Source organism: Xiphophorus couchianus, chromosome 16, assembly GCF_001444195.1.
Source record: "Xiphophorus couchianus chromosome 16, X_couchianus-1.0, whole genome shotgun sequence".
In the NCBI taxonomy this organism is placed as follows: Eukaryota; Metazoa; Chordata; class Actinopteri; order Cyprinodontiformes; family Poeciliidae; genus Xiphophorus; species Xiphophorus couchianus.
Window position 1 is genome coordinate 3,912,448 of NC_040243.1, and position 21,144 is coordinate 3,933,591.

Below are 21,144 nucleotides of genomic sequence, written 5' to 3' on the forward strand. Positions count from 1 at the left end.
AATGTATTATTTAAGTTTATTTAATGAACTACAGTAATATTTAGAATAAATATGCATAACAAAAACATTTTTTAATTAAAACAAACAATAACCAAACTAAACTGATTGGGAATCATTGGATTTTTTTGTTTATCTCTTTTTTCCTTTTCTGCATTAATAGATTTGTTGGTCAGATATCACCCAGCACCTTCATGTCACATAATGGTTAAAAGTTAATATAGGAACTTTTCCCGGTTTTAAACCTTCCTGCTAATGAACAGTTCATTAGCTGGTGAACTGTTCATTCATTTCCAGTTCACCTGGAACGGAGTCTGGCCGCTGTTGTTCTTCATGTCTTTACTGGCTCCACGGTACAGCAGGATTCGTGCACAGCTTTCCTAAAACAAACATGGTAGGTCTGATTAAAATTCAGGCTGAGAAATACATTTATAATTCACAAAAAGAACAAGGAATAAAACATTCAGGAACATTTAAATGAAATTTGTTTAATTTTTCACACAAATAACATGAAATTTGTCTATATACTAAACAGCTTCATATGTTGCTTTGTTTCTGATGCTTTGTTTCTGAACTGAACACTTTTATTTCTTTTAATTGAACACCATTTTGTTTTCTTAATCGAACATTTATTTTTTACTTGAATACCGTTTTGGTTTTTTAATTAAATGTTATTTTGTGTTTTTTTTAACCTGAACAGTTTTGTAAATTTACCTGAACGTTGTTTTGTGTTTATTTTACCTGAACGTTGTTTTGTGTTTTTACCTGAACAGTTTTGTGTTTTCACTGAGTACCTTGTTGTATAAAGCACAGATGTGCAAGGCAGTGTTTCCAGAAGCGTTCTGGGAGGAGGAATCCGCCCCGTAGAAGAGCAGGTGCTCCAGATGCTGCGAGTTCCCGTTTTGGCAGGCCTGCGTGTCGTCAGGATCGGGATACAGAACCAGAGGAAACACCAAGAGGAGGAAGTCAAAAACACAGAAAACAGGAATGGTTGTAATCTGCATGTTGGAGTATCTTTGTTATGTTAGTTCCGATTTGTTCATTTTACAGACTTTATTTATTTGTGGACAATAATTTCCAGCTGGGAGGAATTTTCTCTTACTTTTGTATTTTTTTACATTCAGTCTGATATGACGAGTAACCGTGTTAACGAGGTGTTGATTTCACACAAACAGACATTTGAGGAGGAGCGGCAAAAGCAAAGGAGGAGGATTAGCAGAGCTTGCTAATAGTTGATGGTGTCATCCAGGAGACGTCAGTGTAGAATACTGAACTGTTAAAATGTCATGATGGTCGTGAATGACCTGTACATCAGTCTGCAGGCAGAAGCCTTTTCAGATTCACTGTGGGACTGACTGCTACTGGAGATTCTTCTCAACCAAAAACAACAACATCCAAAACGAGTCTCTGGAGAAATGAGGTAGAATGACAGATAGGTTCCCAAATGGATGGAATGATGAGTGAACGAATGGATGGATGAACTTATGAACGAATGGATGGACGAACTTATGAACGAATGGATGGACGTACGAACGATTGAAGTTAAGAACAAGTGAGTGGATGGATGTATGAATGAGCAAAAGAGAACTGAGGAACACTTACACTTTGAGGAATGAACTTATGAAAGAATGGATAGAAGGATGAGTGGACGAATGAATGGATGAACCGGAGCGGATAGATGAACTTATCGATGGATGGATGGATGAATGAATTTATGAACGTATGGATAATGATGAGGAAGATGCTGATGAAGATGGCGTCTACCTTTCTGCCTCTGCTTCCTGTCGTTCCCTGATCAGTGCGGACGGATGGTTGGAATGAAGGATGAAGGTGGAGGAAAGATGGAGACAAAACTGGAACACAGAGCAGATCTGAACTCAAACGTCTCGGTTTCCTTCCAGACTCCAAATGGAGCCGATAAACTCCTTCTGTTCTGGTCCGGGTCGCCTGACCGCACCTGATGCGTCTCGTCCCAGCCGTTTTCATCCCTGATGCCCAGCTTGGCGCGGTGGTACAGCAGCGTTTCACAGCAGGAGGTGTCGCCCCCTGTTAGCACAGTGTGGTAGAGCGGGGTCAGCCCCCGCCGGTCCTTGTAGTCTGGAGATGCACCCAGAGAGAGCAGGACCTGCAGGAAGAGACGAGGGAGCTCATGATGATGATGTAACACGACGCTTGGAAAAAGATAAAAACAAGAGCATGTAGCTTCAGTTTGGGTCTAAAAGGTTCTTTAAAACAGGCGGCTTGATTCTGAATCATGTGGATTTTTATCATGAGGAACAAATGAGGATAAATCTTGTTTCTGAAGCTTTGGAAGTGAAAACTTGTCTTTTCTGTTTGGGGTGAAATTTGTAAAGTTACACTGTAACAAATTAACAGCAGTATTATGAATTATTTAGCCTGAAAAAACAAGTGTTGATATTTTCATCATGTTATTCATACATTTATAATGTCAGAGCTCCAAATTACAAAACTTAATTCACAAGATAAATAATAAACTTGTAAACTAAAACCTTAGTTCCCATCCAAATGTTTGAAAATAAAATGTTTAATTTGGAAATTATGTTCATTTTGCAAACTAAATATTTAGCAAAAAAACAAGTATTTAGCTTGCTAACTAAATATTTATGCTGCTAGCTAAATATTTAGGTAGCAAAGTTAATACTTACCTTTTGTGGTAAATATTAAGCTGGGAAGCTAAATATTTGGTATGAAAAATAAATGTTTAGTTTGTTTTGCAAACTATTTAGTTCCAAAGTAAATTATTATTTTCCAAATTACTTTATTTAATTTTCAAACCAAATATTTAGCAAGCAAGCCAAATAGTTAGCAAATAAGCTATATATTTTGTTTGTGAACTAGAACTGAAAGCTAAATATAGTTTTCAAACCAAATATTTAGCTTTCACATTAAATATTTAGTCAGTAAGCTAAAAAGTTAGCTAACAACCTGAGTAAGCTATATATTTAGCTTAATTGCTAAGTATATTGTTAAATAGCAAAATGATTTAGCTTCCTAACTAAATATTTAATTTATTTATATGTTTTGTTTATTTTAAGCATTTAATTAAATGCTTAGTTCTTAAATATTTAGGTTGTGAATTAAATATTTAGTCTGGAACGCTAACAGTTATAAATGCATGAATAACATGTTGACAATAAATCAGAATTGTTTTTATTTTTTACAGTGTAACTGCACCATGCCTCTGTGACGTGGCCGTTTGCTGAGAGCAGGATGGAGACGTTGTGAGTGTTTACCAGCAGGGCTGTATGGCGGTGGCCTCGAACAGCCTTGTGAAGCGGCGTGAGTCCGTCTTTGGCACGGAAGTCGATGTGAGCGCCTCCGTCCACCAGGACCCGGATGGCCTCTCCTCCACCTGGCTCGCACTGCACTGCCAGCGACAGAGGAGTCTCTGAACACAACACAGGAGGCGCATCCAGTCACAGGAGCCGAATCAACCTGTTGGCTTAAACTTTAAGGATTTCAATCAGAATGATCTAAACATGCTGCCAAGAAGCAGGATAAAAGTAAGTTGTACTGTCCTGTAAAGGCAATAAATGTTTCTATTCTTTCTCCCTTTTTGTTTTTCCTTTCCTTTTTCACAGCAATAAATGTCGAACTTTAATAGGAGGACGAATCGATCACATTCATTCATTAACAAACAGGCCAGCAGCAGAAGCAGATGGCTGAAACCTGATTTTCTGAGTTTGTTGTTCAACAGGAGTGACTGGTGATGGATGGATGGATGGATGAAATAATGAATGGATGGATGAACCTATTTAATGACGGATGGATGGATGGACATAAGAACGGATGGATAGATTGATATATTTTACAGGAACACTTACACTTTGAGGAACAACAACATTTAAAGTACTTCCAGCAGAAATGTGGTTGTCATGGTAACGGTAAGTTTCAAGTGCTGCTATCAGGTAAGCAGGAAAATTGCTGAATCCTTGTCTTTGCTCATCTTCTGTGAATCTCAGGTAAAAATCTAATAGCTGGCGTGTATTAACTAGACTTCTTCAGGTGTTTCTCCTTCAGAACATTTTCTTCTTCTTCTTCTTCCCTTCGATGGAAATGAGGCGCCTCCACCACCAACCAGACTGAAACCGACAGAAATTAATTATCTCTAATTAAAGACTCTCATTCTGTGGCATCTGGATGTCACGAGTAGGTAGAGTAAAACATTTTTATCCGTCAGTCCCTCACTAAGCTCCGTGCTGGACTTTAAGCACAGCTCTGAATCGCTTCATTGTGACTCTCTGCTGCCCCCACGTGTCCAGCAGCGGCAGCACGTCTCACACCCCTGATTACAGGCTTTGACTCCCGTTCCTGGAGCGACTCCGAGCAACACGCCTCGGCTGTAAATGAGCCGTCTGCCGCGGCCCTTAAACACCAGCAGGATCCGGGAAAAGCCACCAGTTTGCGAACCGGCCTGGCTCTGATGTCCAACTAACTGTTGGGACAACAGCCGACAGAGACGAGGGCAGAAAACAGGAGGTTTCATTTCTGCTTGGAAACACTCTAAAGGTTGAGATTTAACAGCCGAGGCGTCAGGTCACATAGGTGCTTAAATCTATTCGCAGCTTTAAGACATTTTGAATTTTTAAAAAGGTACAACTGCAGCTTGTGGCTCTCAAAAATGTAAAATTTTATGTTAAAACATCCCACATTAGGGATCATTAAGTCATCATTAATGAGTTAATCTAAAGTTAATTACTCTTAGCAATCAATTAACTAATAAGCGTAATTTTCTTAAAAACCTTAAGTTTTCTCTTGTATCGAGGTCCAACAGTCTTTTCTAAACTTTTCATATGCTGCATTAAAAAACGCTTTAAATTTGAACATTTTTGTGTGTCGACTGAGTGAAATACTGAGTAAATAAATAGAAAATTATGGTTTTCTCACCTTTTTAAACTTAACCAGTCCTCTAAATTAGTCGTGCTTAATGGCGTCTTAATGCAAATGTCTTTTTATATCATGTTTCCATATTTCTGAGTTATCCACTCGGCTTTTCTGTCATCACATCCTCCCGCGCTATGGAGGTGATAACTTAAAGAGCTTGTCGAGTGTTTAAATTCACAAAAGAACCGCAAAAGTTCTTTTTTTAATTAAAAAGGATTCGGTTTGGACCGTTACACTTCGCTACACAGAGAAGGCTCCGCCATCTTTGTTTCTGTAGCTCCGGTAAAGGAAGACTACCATCGGCGCCCTCTGCTGGACGGAGGCCAAACTACAACATTGAAAGAAGGTTTTAATGACTATTAGTTAATCGATTGGAACTAATTTCAATCTAATAAACCATTAATCGACAATAAATCGTATTCCAAATGTATCCTGTACAATTAAATTAAAAGTGAAACAACTGTGAACACAATAAACATTTTTAAAAAGTGGAATAATCAGGTTGAATAACAACTAATCCTTCATTGAAGCAGCTTTCTATTTAACGTCAGAACTCAGTCTCTTTTGGCAGGAGCTCAAAATGTTTCCTGCCACCATGTTTCACTTTGGGTACGGTGTTTTATTGTTGCGTCTGTGGTAAGCCTACTTTTTGAAAATACAGCACAAACAACTGTTTTTTTTGTTTTGTCTGATTGTAAACATTTTCTCCCACAAGGTGAATGATCTGGGTGCTTCATTTAAAAAATTACTTCAGTTTGCAGACTATAGCTTCAAAACAGAAGCAGATTACTAAAAAATTTTACTTCCTGGATGCAATATTTTGAAGGGTAAACTATTTACAGCACCATGCATTAAATTACTGCTTTCCAACAATAAATCTGGGTACTTGGGATGCCACAACTGATAATTCAGGGTTTCTGTAGGTCTTACCAACTCAAATTTAACTCTGTTAAACCATTATAAATGACATTTAATATCTGCTTCACGACAAAAATGCACAAAAAGAAACAACGCCAAACAGCGGCTAATTAAGTATGACAGCAGCTAGTTAGCGGTAGCCTCAACCGCCAAAAAACACAGAAACCAAAGAAGATGGTGACTCAAACTTTTGTCCGATAGAAAACTCCTGTGAGGAAAGAAAAAAACAAAAAACTGACGATCCAGGAATAAATAGTCCTGCCAAACCATTTAAAACCCCTTTGATTAACGTGTTTAAGGCTAACTTTCATTCTGTTTAATGAATTCAAGACATTTTAAGGCCTTATTTAGATATATGAATTTAAAACATTTTAAGGAAGAATTGTGGAGACATTATGATTAAAAGTAAAAAAAAATAATGGTTAGAAAAATTGTAAATATGTCGCCTCTGCCACATTAAACACTCTTGGCGGCTAACCCCACCTCTTTCTCTCTAGATCGGCTGTCGCTACATTCAGTGTAACTGTTAGAAAGACGAAGTAAACATCTGCTGTGCAGCTCTCCTCACCACCAGTGTCAGGATCCTGGTAGTTTGGATCCAGGCCCTTGTCTATGAACTTGGCCATCTTGTCCACAGCGCTGGTTTGGATATAATCCATGAATTTCTTCAGACTCGCCTGAATTAGCAGAGGGAGTGTTAAAACTGTCAGATCTAATGTCCGGTTCTGATATCAGAGGTGAGAAATAAAGGATTCCTTACCTTGGTGTGCAGCTTGGCCAGTTGCTTCTCATCCAGATTGGTCTGTTTGTAAACCCTGGTTTTATAGCGGAACTAAACCGGCGACAGAAACAGAAAAAAACAAACAGGAGAGCCTTTGTTAGCATTAGCATTTTTACCACTGTCCAACTTTTGACCCACATACACAAAAATGGGGAGCACAAACTTATTGTAAAGCCAATTTTTTAATTTATTGCCTATGTAAGATAAGAAATATAAAAGAAACTGCCTCCTCTGTGCATAATGTAAATATCAGAACATTTGAATAGTTCAGCTCTACTTATTTATAAAGTCAGTATTCAAATTACATTTTGAATGAGACAAATCAAAACTAGCCCCAAAGACAACTGCAGTCACTGTTTTTCAGATGTGCTCAGATGAACAACATGAAGCATTATTGATACAAAATGAAATAATAAATTATAATTTGCTTGGGGATTTCACGGTTTTTAAAGAAGTTCACAATAAATATTTATTTATTCATCTTAAAATATAAAATCTATCAGTTTTTCTCAAGTCACTTCAACAAACTGATATAAAGTTTTTTGTTTGGATGTTATAATATCTAGTTTTCCTTTTTTGGCAAGGAGGAAATTAAAATCAGAAAAGTGTGGCATGCATTTATATTAATGTAAAATACACTCATCAAACAAGATGGCTGCCCAGGGTGCGATAATGTCACTCTGAACTTTGGAAAGATAGGGAGAGCATTCTTAGAAAAAAATCCAGATTTTCCAAAAATGTAATCTTCAAAAACAAAAAATTTGATTTATTGGCCAGCTCTAACTGTGGAAAAAGTTTAAAGATGGAGGCATTTTATATATTTCTTAAGCAGATAATTGTAGCTTCAACAGAGAAACTCTTAACTGGTTAAGAATATGCCTCATATTATGATCTTGTGTGGCAGCTCATCCTCTCTCCCAGCTTGTTTGTCTGATACACTGCTGCTAGCATAGCGTGTTGTGAATGCTAGGCTACTTAGCATAGCCACTGATAATGACAGATAAATGGTTTTTCTGTAATGGTTAGTTGTTTCTCTGCCATTAGCACATTTATCAGCGAGTATCTGAGGTTGATTGACAGCGCTAAGACCGTCCTCCTGGCTCTGATTGGTTGTTTTTGAATGGGAGCAGTTCATTTCTTCAGATGATAATAGCAGCTCCTGGAGGAGGTGAGGGAAATCAATCTTTTCAGATGTTATCTGTCTCATATTCCTCTGTCATGACATGGTGACAGTTTTAACAAACATTCCTTAGATAAGCTACATACTGCAGCTTTAATCCAATCTGTTTTTGCTGTACTAAAGAACAGCAGTGACATCTTCAGGAAGCACAGCGTACGGCACATCAGGCAGAAGAAGTACCTCCAAATATGGCACCCCTTTCTCAAAGGATTGTGGGTACTCTCTGAGCGGCCTCTCCTCCTCCAGGAACTTGGCGTCGTGTCCGTCTGTGGCAGGCTGGAAGAGGCCGTAGTTCAGCACGTCTCGCAGCGATTCGGTCAGAGAGCAAAGCACCTGCTGCTTGGCCTTCCACACAGTGGCGTCGGGGTTGAACCGCAGACATTTCTGCAGGATAAACATATGAACTCAGTATTTAAACAGAAATGTGTTTACTATCCTGATTAATCAAGACAGTGATCGATAGTTCTGCTTAATGGAAAACAATGTAGCATCGTTTCATGAATGGAAAAACTTTGAACTAATAACAAATGCATTTTATTTTAAACCTGAATCTAAACCCGACACATTTAGGATTAAATGATCTGTGAAAAGATTCTTTCCTTTCCTTACTGATAAAAGTATAACTTCACAAGATGCTCATCATTCCTCATTTTAATTTTTATATTTTTTTGTGTTGAAGTTCTTGTTAAATTATTATTTCATTCTTCCATTATGATCTTATTCTTGTAATAATAAAAGAAAAATCACAGTCTGGCCCTTATATTTGGTTGTATAGAGTCAAATAAACAGAAATTAAATGTCCAAAAACCAAAAATTTGATTAGCTATAGTTGTTACTATGTTCATGTTTTTATATTAAACTTTGTCACGCTTACTTAGTTCCGTACAACTGAGTATTAGAAAGAATAAAAAAATAAAATTACAAGAATAAAGCCGTAATATAAAGTCAAAATAATATAAGAGTGAAATATTATGAAAATAAAGTCAAAATAATATGAGAATAAAAAATATTACAGCTTTACTTCTGTGTCCTAATAAAGTAAAGTCGGAGCGTTACGTGAATAAAGTGGTAATACGATTTATCCTCATAATGCTACGACTTTATTCTTGCATTATTTTGACCTTATTCTCGTAATTTCACAACTATTTTTGTAATTTTATGACTTGGAATGTCATTTATTTTTATTGTTTTCTCAGTGTGGCCCTAAAACTCCATTGTAGTTTCGTTCTTTGAGCTCAAGCTAAGATGTCATGCAGTTCATAAACGCAGTGACTGCAGGTTTGGTTCCAGACATCCAAAACGCCCAGCGGTTCTGGAGTTCAGTCAGCAAAATGCAGCTGAAGAGCCGCAGCTTGGTGGGCTCAGGCAGGTTCTGGACCTGCAGCCCGGCCGGTTGAGTTCTGTGTTCTGATCCGTCTCTCCCGGTCCGGTCCGGTCCAGTCCGGTCCGCCTCTGACCTTCAGGTGGCAGCGAGACGAATCTGGCCCACGCAGAGTGCAGCCAGATGCTGGGAACGCACTTTCCTCTCTCACGCAATGCTCATTGAGTGTGTCATTTATCTCAACATCACACACACTCTCACGCACACGCCCACCCACACACACACACACACACTCGCACGCCCACCCACACACACACACGTATCACACAGGGGGCGGAGGGAGGGAATGCCCCCAGTTTATTATTCGTTTCTTTTTTTTCTGTGCATCTCCTCGACTCCGATTGAGCACAGCCGACACGGTCGCCACGGCAACCGGTTCATTAGCGGAGCAGGATGCTTGTTGCCATAGAAACCTCCCTGTGTTCCCTGGGATGTGGTACAGCAATGGTGCGCCTGTGTGAGCACGTGCATGGGTTTTATTGTGTGAATGCGTGTGTGTGTGTTTCTTTCCTTTTTTTTTTTTTTTTTTACGATTTACAGCACCGCAGATTTAATCCTAATGTTTGTATTACACTAGGTTTTCATCAAACACACACACAGGCGTATTTACAGTAGCACAGTAGCATCAAAGAAGCTGGAGTGAGTCAGTCCCAGCAGGAGGGGATGAACACTGAGGATTCAGCTGTCACACTGGGACGCTACTCAAGCTAATACAAGCTAATAGCGGCGCCTGAAAGTTGAGATTTCTGCACTTAATGAAGCATCAAACTTTCTGGTGAACATACCTCCAGGAAAACTTAAGTTATTCTGCGGCTAAATTGGATTTTTCTCACACTACGGCCGTTTTGTAGCTGCCACACAAGCTCTTAATTAAGCAGTTCGAGCGCCCTCTGGTGGACCGACAAGGTAATGCTCCTCTGCAACAATCAGAACCGAGATTGTTTGATATGATTTCTCTTATCTATGAGATAAAATTTCAACTTTAATGTTTTCACAAATTAAAAACACGAGAAGAACAGATGAGTTCAATAAGATTATAGTATTTTAGATGCAAATTATTCAGGTTTTCTGAGCTAAACCAAAGAGGTTGAAGCACAACTTTAATTGAATGTAAATTTACATATTCTAGAGCTGAAGCAATTAATCGTGATTAATCAAATATTGAAGTAATCGTCAGCTAATTTAGTAATCGATTAATCACTAACTTGCATATACAGACTAAATAAAAGTCATTTGTTGAAAGAGCAATATATTCAGAGCAGAAATTAAGCCAATAATGTTGTTTTTAAGATAAAAAATAAAATCTTTATCAGTAAATATGTTCTACCCAGAACTCCTCAAGTGGGATCGTTTCAACTTCAAATTTTGCAAACTGCAAAATTCTCATTTTAAGCACCTTTTGCACCATCATTAATCAGTTAATCAAAAGAAATACCTTCACATGTCGATGTTAAATATTATTTTAGCTGCAGATGCATCCCTTGCTACTAACCATTAAGCATACACTAAATGAATGCTATGTTGTTGCATTTTAGGCAATAAAAGATTTCTTTTATTATTTAAAAAACAAATTAGCTCATAATTTTAAGCAATTATGTGCATATTTTAATGTATTTCTATTGTATACGTGGTTAACTGAAATTTTAGGCCAGGCGATTGTCAGAATATCGATTAAACGTCAGAATAACTTATAATCAATTATTAAATTAGCCATTAGTTGAAGTCCTAGAATATAATTAATATATGTATACATCATTTTTGTCACTTTAATTAAATCTATAAAGTTTTTAAAAAATGATTCCGGTGTTGAAATCTTGTGAGGCAGGTGCTACTAAATTAGACCGAAGTAAGTATGATGAGTTGCATTTATAGAAGAGATCCTACATTAAAACTCACACATTCCACTGTGCATAATGCTTTCAGCATTTGTGTAAAAAATTTCATATGATTTCTAGCTTCACATTAACAGCTTGATGCTGCATTAATCCCAGTTCTTTTCCCCCCGGTGGGTTTTTAATATCACTCAGATGTGAAATCCTGTCTTGCCTCCTGAAGCCGTGATCACAGTTTCCCACTCACAAACGCCCACTCTCTCTGTCCGTGCTGCTCTTCATCTTCCCCTGCCTGTCTCCGTCTCAGACTCTGTCTTCCTTCCCGGAGAGGCTCCGGCGCTTATCTGTGCTGAAATAAAGAGTCGCCCCTTTCTGCCACCGTCTCCATCCCCATGGTCCGTTTTCCTGCAGGTCGAGTGCAGGGGGACGGGAAGCCTTTAATGAGCTCTGCTGGGAAATGCATTCCTGTCAAATACACCAAGAAATTAGGGCTGGAATCACCATTATTTTAGTAATCGATTATTAGATTATTCTGACGATTAATCAATTTAAAAAACAACCAAACTCTGCAATTATTTGATTGTACCGATTAATCGATTTTAAAAAAGTCACATTCTGCAGAAATTTTATTTAGGCCTTTTTAAAACATAATATTAGAATCATATTAAAAGAAAGAAAATTATGCTTCAACTAGCCATTATTTTAGTAATTGATTATTTGATTATTCTGACGATTGATCAATTTAAAAAAACAACCAAACTCTGCAATTATTTGATTATATGGATGATTTATTGATTTACAAAAACAGTCACATTCTGCAGGTCTCTCATTTAAGCCTTTTAAAAATACAGTATTAGAATCATATTAAAAGGAAATTATGCTTCAACTCACCATTATTTTAGTAATTGATAATTCTGACGATTAATCGATTTTAAAAAAACATTCACATTCTGCAAACATTTTATTAAGGCCGAATTATGCTTCAACTCACCATTATTGATTATTCTGACAATTAATCAATTAATTGGGTTTAAAAATGTACACATTCTGCAGATTTTTCATGTAACCACTTAATAAATTAAAATATGCAAATGAAATCATCCTTTAATTCCTTTTCTAAGTGAGAAAATAAATACTTTGTTGCCAAAAATGCAATAAAATAGCATTCATTTAGTGAATGCTTGATCATCTCCATCTGCAGTAAGGGTGGGTGTTCATCAAATATCATTTATCATGATAAATCTCCTGTCATGATAATAATTTTGATTTATTGTTGTCATGATAAATTCCAATTAATGATATTCAAAGCCAATAAAACTGTCTATGGTGTTGAGATCACTAGTTTTACTATTTTCTCCACTGAAACTATCTATATATATTAATACATTACAAAACTTGGTTAAATGCAGTTTTGATTTGCAGTTTGATTACATAAATTATAAATATTCCTGTAACTGGATCCTAAATATGGATATTACATATGGGAATGTTTTTCCAAGAGCGATATTTGTGTTTGTGGGGATATAATTGCTGTAACACACAGTGCAACCATACAGTTATCTAAATATTTCGTAATGAATAGCTCTCATTGTGACTTATTATTACCACAAAATATTGTTCTACATTTTTAAGTCCATTTTACCTCCTGTAGATAATTAACTAAAGTTTATTAGTTACTGAGCTTTTTTAATTTTTTACAGAATTTGAACCAGGTGAAGCTAAAAGTATGACAAGTGAGTTTTGGGTAGAACATATTTACAGATAAAGAAGGTTTTTATCTTAAATGCAAAATTTATATTTTTGTATTGAATTGGCTTAATTACTGCTCTGAATGTGTTGTTGTTTTTTTTAGCAAATGGCCTTTTTCAAGTCTGTATACTCCAGATAGTTCATTGGTTAGTAGTTGTTGAGTTAATGAGTATTTCAATAATCGATTAATCACGATTAATTTGATTAAATATATAAGAAATCATAACATTTTGCTTCTTTTTTTCTTTTCCACATCCTAGTTGTTGTATCTTTCTCCATCAAATTCTGACATAGCTCCTTTTTCTTTGTTCAGAAATCCATTTCTACCATCTGTTTTTACTGACCTACAAAACTTCCCCTTTCATTCACAAAGAACCTCTGGTCTGGTGTGTCCTGCAGTGCCAAGAGGTTCACGTTTCTCACTCAAGAATCCATTTTTAGGGGATAGGTTTGTTGTTTCAGGGCACAAATTGTGGCTGGAAGCTTCTACAACTACTGCAAAGACTTCATCTCTAGTCACACAGAAAAGAAAAACCCATTTGCTTCATGCTGTTTAATACACTCAGAAGCCAAATGCCGACTCTGCTGCGTCTTCGTGACTTTGACAATCTAATAAACCTGCAGCCAGTTTGGTGTTTACCCCCCGCTGAGGTGGGAGAGTCATGCGAACCAAAGTTGCAACACACACAAACGTTTGCCTGTCGCTGTGCAAACAAGTGAGTCAATGGACCGTTGGCTTTTTACATGAACAACCAGTTGAAGATGAGGGACTGGTGCTGAGCATCAAGGCCCACAAACCCAGCAAAGCCATGATTATGCATGTCAGTGTCATCAGCTACGGACTGATGTAACACCAGAGTCATGCCTCTCTGCAGTCTCACAGGCGTTGCAGTAAAGATGCATGAGTATCTAAAGTTGTTTTGTTAGAATGCATCTGCAACAGAGAGCTGAACACAAAAATGGTTCAGAAATGGTGACTGGATGATCTTCATGCTGGTTTTATGAGTTAGCATAAAAAACAACCAGAAAACAAATAACTTCTAAATTATTTACTAGTTAGACCAGACTGCAAAAAAAGTTCATATTTTAAATTTTCTTATATATATTTAACATAACATATAACAGACGTGGCTCAGTGAATGAAGTATTTTCACGGGCAATTTAGCATTGCACAATTTTTCTTAAAATCAATTTTTTTAAAACAATTATGATTTATCTTTCCCATTTTTCTGAGTTTTCCAACAATCAAAAATAATAACTCCAGATAATAACTCAGAATGGTGGGTCTGTAGATGTTAATGTTCCCATTTCCTCCTGATCAGTGGTGAAATAGGAAATTACACAAATCCGCTACCGATTCCAAGTAACCACAAAGGAGGTTCTGCTCCATTAAATTGGGAAGTTTTACCTTGAAAGGGGTTTTGTCTAAAGATTGAAGATGTTTTTTCTGGGTTTAGAGGGTTAGCATAGAGCCCTGATTCTCAGATCCATTCTAACATGACTGTCAGTGCAAAATGATGTCCTTCATAAAACCCTGACCTCCAGGTCTCTTTCCCATCCTCCTCTCTCCTCGAACAGCTTTACTAGCAGCGTGTTGAAGCACTGAAGGCAAATGTACTTTGATGAGGACAGATGCAGCTCTGGATATTTGAGATTACTCATGAAAATCCCTGAAATCCACATAAAAAATCCAACTCACTTGAAAAATGCTGTAGTTGAATTTTAACAGGGTTTTTTTTACTTAATAAATGAGGAAATGATTAATTGGATTAATCGTGATTAATCAGTTACTGAAATAATCGTCAACTAATTTAGTAATTGAGTAATCGTTAACTGGAGCATACAAACTCAAAATAAATTTTATTTGATGATTAAAATAAAATATTCAGTAATTAAACCAAAACTGTACAAAATATATGTAGCATCCAGTCAATTTTATATTATATTAATATAATATATTATATATATTTATATATTTTGTATCCAAGAGAAAAACACTTGTCTGCAGATGTATTTCACAAAACTCCCCAACAGGCATGGTTTTAGCTCCATCTGATTCAAATTCACTAAATGGCAATAAAATACAATTTTATTGCATTTTAGTAAATTAAATGTTACTTTCTTACTTCGTATTTTAATATATTTCTAATATTGTTAATGATTTTTATGCATTTCTGATATTGTATAAAAAAGGCTTAATTGGTAAAATGAAAAATATGTAGAAAGTGCCAGTTTTTTATCCGACTAATCGATTAATCGATAACAGAAATAATCTTTAGTTGCAGCCCTAAAACAAAAACATAACTACTTATCCTCTGAATCTGAAGCTTTCTGTCGCTCCACGTCTTCCTCCCTCAATTCATAACATCTGCAGTCGCTCCCTGGTCTCATTACTACACAATTAGGCAGCAATTAGATTTTATTGAGGGTGAATTAGCTGACATGTAGAACAGAGCAAATATACTGGGAGGATGATGGCATATTAGCAGACATTAAAGAGCAACTGAAGGAAAGCAGGAGGAGGACGAGAAACGGTGCAGGTTTAGAGAGAAAAGAGGGAAAAATCAGACAAAGTAGTCAGAACGTAAACATCAGGGGATCTGGTTGTAACTCCCATTACACCGGAGAGAAAGGGAAATAGTTTGTTTACCTCATATTCAAAGTAAGAAAGACAAGGAAACATGCTGTTAGATTATTTAGCTGGGTCTGATAAGCAGGTGTTTTAATGTACCACTAGAGCTGAAACAAATGATTATTTTATTCATCGATTAATCGATTATTGTGGTGATTAATTGATTAATCAGATAAAAAAAATTAAACACATTCCGCAGATTTTTTAATTAATCCTTTTTATACAATATTAGAAATGCATTAAAAGATGCAAATAGACGATTTACTTTCATTTTTAAATATTAAAATAAATATTTCATTTCCTGACAACAGAGCATTTTTAGTGAACGTTTGATGATTGTAGCAAAGGATGCATCTGCAGCTAAAAAATACTTCTACAAAATGTGAAAAGCCCTTTCTGCTTATCAGAACTACACTGTAGGGCTGATAATTTTGGATTAACTGATGAATAACTAGTTAGCAAAAGATGCTCAATAAGAGATTTTTTTAAATTATTGAATAAGGTGACAGTAAAATTGCTACTTGAGTTTTGGACCAAACATTTATACAGAGAATTTATTTGTATTTTAATTGCAAAATGAATATATTTTGTAAATTTTAGGCATCTTTACTCATCTGAGAATGATATTCTTTCAGCAATTTGCCGTTTTTAGAGTTTGTATACTCCAGTTAACGATTAATCAATTACTTAAATTAGTTGACAATTATTAATTATTTCAATAATCGATTCATCGCAATTAATCCGATTAATTGTTTCAGCCCTACTTAGCATAATGGACTCTTTTAAAAACATCTTGCATAAAAGAAAAAGAAAGAACATTTTGACAAAATATTTTAATTGAAAATCTTATGGAATCAGAAAACGTCTGACAGAAAACTTTAAAAAAAAGTGTAATCCCTGGGTCACTTAGCAGAGTAATAATCCAAAATATGTGACCAAACCAATGCATTTCTTGCTTGCTATGCTAGCTTGAGAAACGTAAATAACATTTAAATAAATTATTTTAACTTTTTTTAAATTTTATTATTATTATGAAAATGTTAAGATTAAAAAGTGTATGGGATTAAATTTTTGCCGGTTCTTTCCAAATTCTTGGGAAATTAGGAACCTCAACTTCCTGCGGCCCCAGGTAGGGCCTCCAGGGGGCCCTACCTGGGGCCGCAGCCCACACTTAGGAAAACACCAACTTAAACTACACTGCAAAAACACAAATCTCACCAAGTATTTTTTGTCTAGTTTCTAGTGCGAATATCTCAGTACACTTGAAAAAAGACAAAAACTAACTTACAAGTAACTTTTCAGCAAGAAATAGGAGCTGAAATTAATATTAAGTCAATAATTAATATATATTGATCAAAACTACTAGTTCTATTGGCAAGTTATGCCACTTATGGGAAACATGTCCAGTCATCAACATTAGGAAATTATTTACTTAAAACAAACTCCTATTTCTTGCTGAAAAGTTACTTGTAAATTAGTTTTGTCTTATTTTAACTGTACTAAGATATTTTTACTATAAACTAGACCAAAATTACATGGTACGGTTCATGTCTTTGCAGGGAACCTCCTGAATGAACCGTAATTAAGGAGATATTTATTACTTCAGTCTTTTTAGGACTTTTATCTCCGTCTTTTACGCCATCTGCTTCCATCCATCTTTGCCTGCAGCTCGTTGTTTGTGACAGTTCATCTGATTTCTGGAGTTCAACCCCGAGCCAAAGCTCACATTTTGGACTTAACCTCATATTTATGACTTAAATTTAAAGCCGATTTGTTACAATAAACAGAGAAAGGTGAATTATTTATGGTTGGGTTTAAATACGTTGAGCACACACACAACTAGCCAGGCACTGCTGCAAGCATCCAGCGCTCAGATCAATAATAAATCACACAGCAGCCAGAGGAAAGAGGTGCTCAGTGAGGCATTTATGATGCACCGGGATGGTAAATCTAAAATATGCTTTTGCTTCTTTGTAAGTTAGCTGATGAACACATCCCAGAGGAACGTAACCTTCAGCTCGTCAAACTCAAAGGTGGTCAGCTTTCATCTACAGATGAGCAACACTTTTCTTTCTTTCTGCACAATTCTCAGCACTCCGTGATTCAATTATGAGCGGAGGTTAGCCTCCAGCCATAATTCAGCGGAAAGAAATCCCTCATCATCAGAGAGACGAGAGCAGTGGGAAAATGCAGGAAGCGTTTGTTTGTGAACATGGAGGCAGATGCATCTCCAACTTGCTCCGCCGTGACGTCAGGCCTCTGAAAGCCAGTCGCTCCCCGAAAAGAAGGGCTTTTCACTGCAACGTTTAAAAAGCTCTTTGGCAACATTGACCAAGTGGCTACGCTTCCTCTCCTTCACCCTCTTCTCTCTCGTTTTTTACTCCTTCCTAATCCCCTACTGCTACAGTTTTAGGATCAACTTCCTCCCATCCAGATAGCTCTTTTAAACATTTCATCTTCTCTTTCCTGAAGCTGGGTCACCTTGAAAGGTCTTTTATGTGTTTTAGCAGCTGCTGATGGAATAATCCAAAAACGTCCTCTCAGACTTTGAGTTTTCTTTGCACATTTGATGGAATACAGTAACTTTAGGGTGCATTCACACCAGCCCTGTTTAGTCTGCTTTAATCCAACTGCAGTTTGTTTGTCTAGAAAGTCATCTTGGTTTGGGGAGGTGTGAAGTCGCAATCGAACTCTGGTCTGCCTGCTAACCTAGGTTTCAGTTGATGTAGGGCTGAGCAATACAGCTGAAAAACGTACCAGCGTTTCATATCCATTGATATCAATAATTATTGATTAGGTTTTTGTTTTAAATATCTGAAATACTGTCAAACTGGTGCCTTGCCTTTCCTGTTTTATCCAGTTTTCACTCTATGTAAATGTAAATGTAAAAAAAAAAAATCTTAAGCAGTTATCAGACAAAGTGACAGAACTTTAAACTGCTGCTGTGCCAGTTACTCAGTAGGCTGTTGCTAGGTAACCAAAGAACGAGTGAGTTGCTAGGTAACCAAAAGTGTGAGTGAATTCCACCAACCTTTCTTAGGTTGAGCAGCTAAAGTATTTCCTCTGTCTACATTTCCCCGGATGCTGTGTAGTTCTGGGTTTGAGTTAAGAGAAATTATTGAATATTCAGTCGGATGTGTTATCTATTGATATTGATCACATGTCTATCGCAATGTGTATTCGTATTGATTTATTGTCGAGCACTGGGTTGAAGTGAACTCTGGTGTGGTTCGTTTAAAAAGCGGAGACTGCTCCAAAAGCAGGAAGTGGCCTACAGTGCAGGGCATTCTGGGTAAATGCAACCAGTTTTGGTTGTGAGAAATGGCTCATGGTCTTTTACTGATAAAGACAGATAATCTATGAAAAGATCAATCTTCTCCACTTCCTCCTTGAGATACTGTTGCCGTCTGAAGAAACGTACAGCTCCCGACCAAAAACAACCAATCGGAGCGAGGAAGCGCATCTTTGCGCCTTGCGCCGTCAATCAACCTCACGCACTTGCTGCTAAATGTGTTAAACAACTGACCTAAAGAAGAAAACCGTCTATCCACCATCATTAGTGGCTATGCTAACTAGCCTGATTGGCAGCGCCACACAAAGAGTGATTGACAACGCTAAATCCCACCTACTGGCTCTGATTGGTTGTTTCTATTTAGCACTGGGAAGACAGAGGAGCTTGATTTTTTCCAGATTGTCTGTCTCATACCATTCTGTCATGACATTGTGACAGTTCCAACAAATATGCAAAGAAACACTTGTTGCAGCTTTAAGAAGATTTCCAACAATTTGATTGTGTGTATCTCCTTTCTGAGCTGAAGAAGTGATAATAAACTGATGTTATTAGTTATTATATGACTTGGGACGCCATCTTGGTTTTGAGTGCTCCTGTTCTGTGTGTGGACTGCACTGACCGTTTGCTTTATGTCTGGGATGCCGATGCGAAACACCATCATGGCGATGTGGGTGTCTTCAGATGGCACTGAGTTGGCAGTGCGCTCCTTCAGCCTCCTCTGCTGCTGATTGGCTGCTGCTTGGTGCGTGGGTCCGGGATTGGCCGAGTAAGGGTTGGCGGCGTGTCCCGGGTTTCCTGGCCTCATCTGTCGATCCCCGCCGGGTCGTCCCGCAGGTTTACCCGACTGTCTGTGTCCCTCGCCTCTCCCGATCCGAGGGATGCCTCCTCGCCTGACCTCCTCCACCATCTCCTCGTCATCATCGTCTTCCTCTCCTTCCAGCTCGCCGTTCTCCTCTTCCTCCCCGTCCTCGTCGCGTTCATCCTCTTCCATCTCTTCTTCTTCCTCTTCCTCCTCCTCGTCTTCTGCCCCAGGATAGAGATGTCTGCTGTTTCCCAGCATCCTTTGTTGCTCCTCGTCGCTGGACAGGGGGCTGAATGGCATCGTCATGGCGACAAAGATGGTGGTTCCAGTGGCAACACCATCATTCCCAGAGAGACACTGATGGGGAAAAGAAAGAAAAGTTTATTTGTGTTTCTCAGATGGAAAAAAGAAGAGTGAGAGATGACGACTTAAGGTTGAGTGAGGAATTATTCTGAAAGGTTTCCACCAACAAGCCAGTCACTACGGAGCTAAATTGGGGCCAAAATGTTTGCTCAACAAAATTCTCTTGAAACTCAAAAAATATTTATTTCAGACTGAAAAATAAGTTTGAAGCAAAAACTATTTTAAAACTGGAAAAAATAAATTGAAACTGAAAAATAATTTTGAAACTATATGGAGCTCTAAAATGTTATGACTCTAAAAATTGTGTATATTTAAAGTAGGGATAAATGAAATATCAGCATTAACATTAATCCCTATTGACCAATTTTAGCTGGACATTTCAGTATCAGTCTCTATTTTATATTCAATCCTGTTTACTCAAATCCTTCAAACACGAGTGCAGCTAGTTGCTAATATTTGTGCCTAAACCGTGTATTGAATTCACCTTTATTTAATGTATTCTCAGTATAAATCCAGCTGTTTTGTTAAAGTCTGAAAGGTTCAAACTAATGGTAACCGTGGGGGAGCTGCACAGATTCACAGCTCAGGTGGGAGAGTCATAAGTCTATTTTTATGGCAGATGGAAGTCAGTTTTACAAATTACCAAAGGAAACACACATTTCACTTTTTGACAACAAACTTTTCAGATTTTCATCCTGTTTCACTTTCCTTCCACTTCACATTTATGAACTTCTTTGTGTTTATAAACCACATAAAATCTCATAAAAATACATTTAGGTTTGTGGCTGTAACCCCAGGTATAAACCAGTGTCTGCACATTAAAAAAGACAATTTGTTCCCTTTTCTTTCACCGGAACTATAAAAATCCAACAAAGCATTTTAACAGACAGATAAAATGATTGGAAATGCAGCAGATGAGCAGCTGACGGAAGCTGAATCACTTCAGTCTCTGTCAGGCCGGAGGAGGTGTTGAAATAAATGCTTTTCATCTGCTTTAGACAGTTGTTCTGTTTTCTGGCTTCCTTTTCCTTCCCATTTTGAGAACACAAACAAGACAATATGCTGTCATTGTCACAGAAACAAAACTGAGCTGGAAATCAGTGAGGAAGCAGCTGGAAGGCAAAGACTTGGAAAGCATCAAAGTAACAGGCAGTCGAGTGCAACGGCGTATTAGAGACATTATGTACAGAAAAAAAATGAATTTAATTTCTACAAAGTTTGAGATTAATCTCAGATATTCTCTAGAAAAAAACAAGTACATTTGCAGCCTCCAAAAATAGAGCATTTGCTATTAAAAAGATTCAAATGTTGA

General features: G+C 37.2%; 1 protein-coding gene across 4 annotated transcripts in view; it reads right to left on the reverse strand.

Annotated features, from left to right (window-relative positions):
- The window catches only part of shank1 (SH3 and multiple ankyrin repeat domains 1), a 94,829-nt gene that overhangs the window by 45,056 nt on the left and 28,629 nt on the right, over positions 1-21,144 (reverse strand). For all 4 annotated transcript variants that reach the window (XM_028042400.1, XM_028042402.1, XM_028042401.1 and 1 more), the window contains exons 2-9: positions 19,287-19,826; positions 7,962-8,165; positions 6,581-6,652; positions 6,389-6,497; positions 3,252-3,406; positions 1,955-2,122; positions 792-908; positions 300-377 (exon numbers count right to left, since the gene is read on the reverse strand). In XM_028042400.1, the coding sequence (XP_027898201.1) occupies positions 300-377; positions 792-908; positions 1,955-2,122; positions 3,252-3,406; positions 6,389-6,497; positions 6,581-6,652; positions 7,962-8,165; positions 19,287-19,775 (1,392 nt within the window). In that variant the 5' untranslated portion in view covers positions 19,776-19,826. The remainder of the gene's footprint in view (positions 1-299; positions 378-791; positions 909-1,954; positions 2,123-3,251; positions 3,407-6,388; positions 6,498-6,580; positions 6,653-7,961; positions 8,166-19,286; positions 19,827-21,144) is intronic.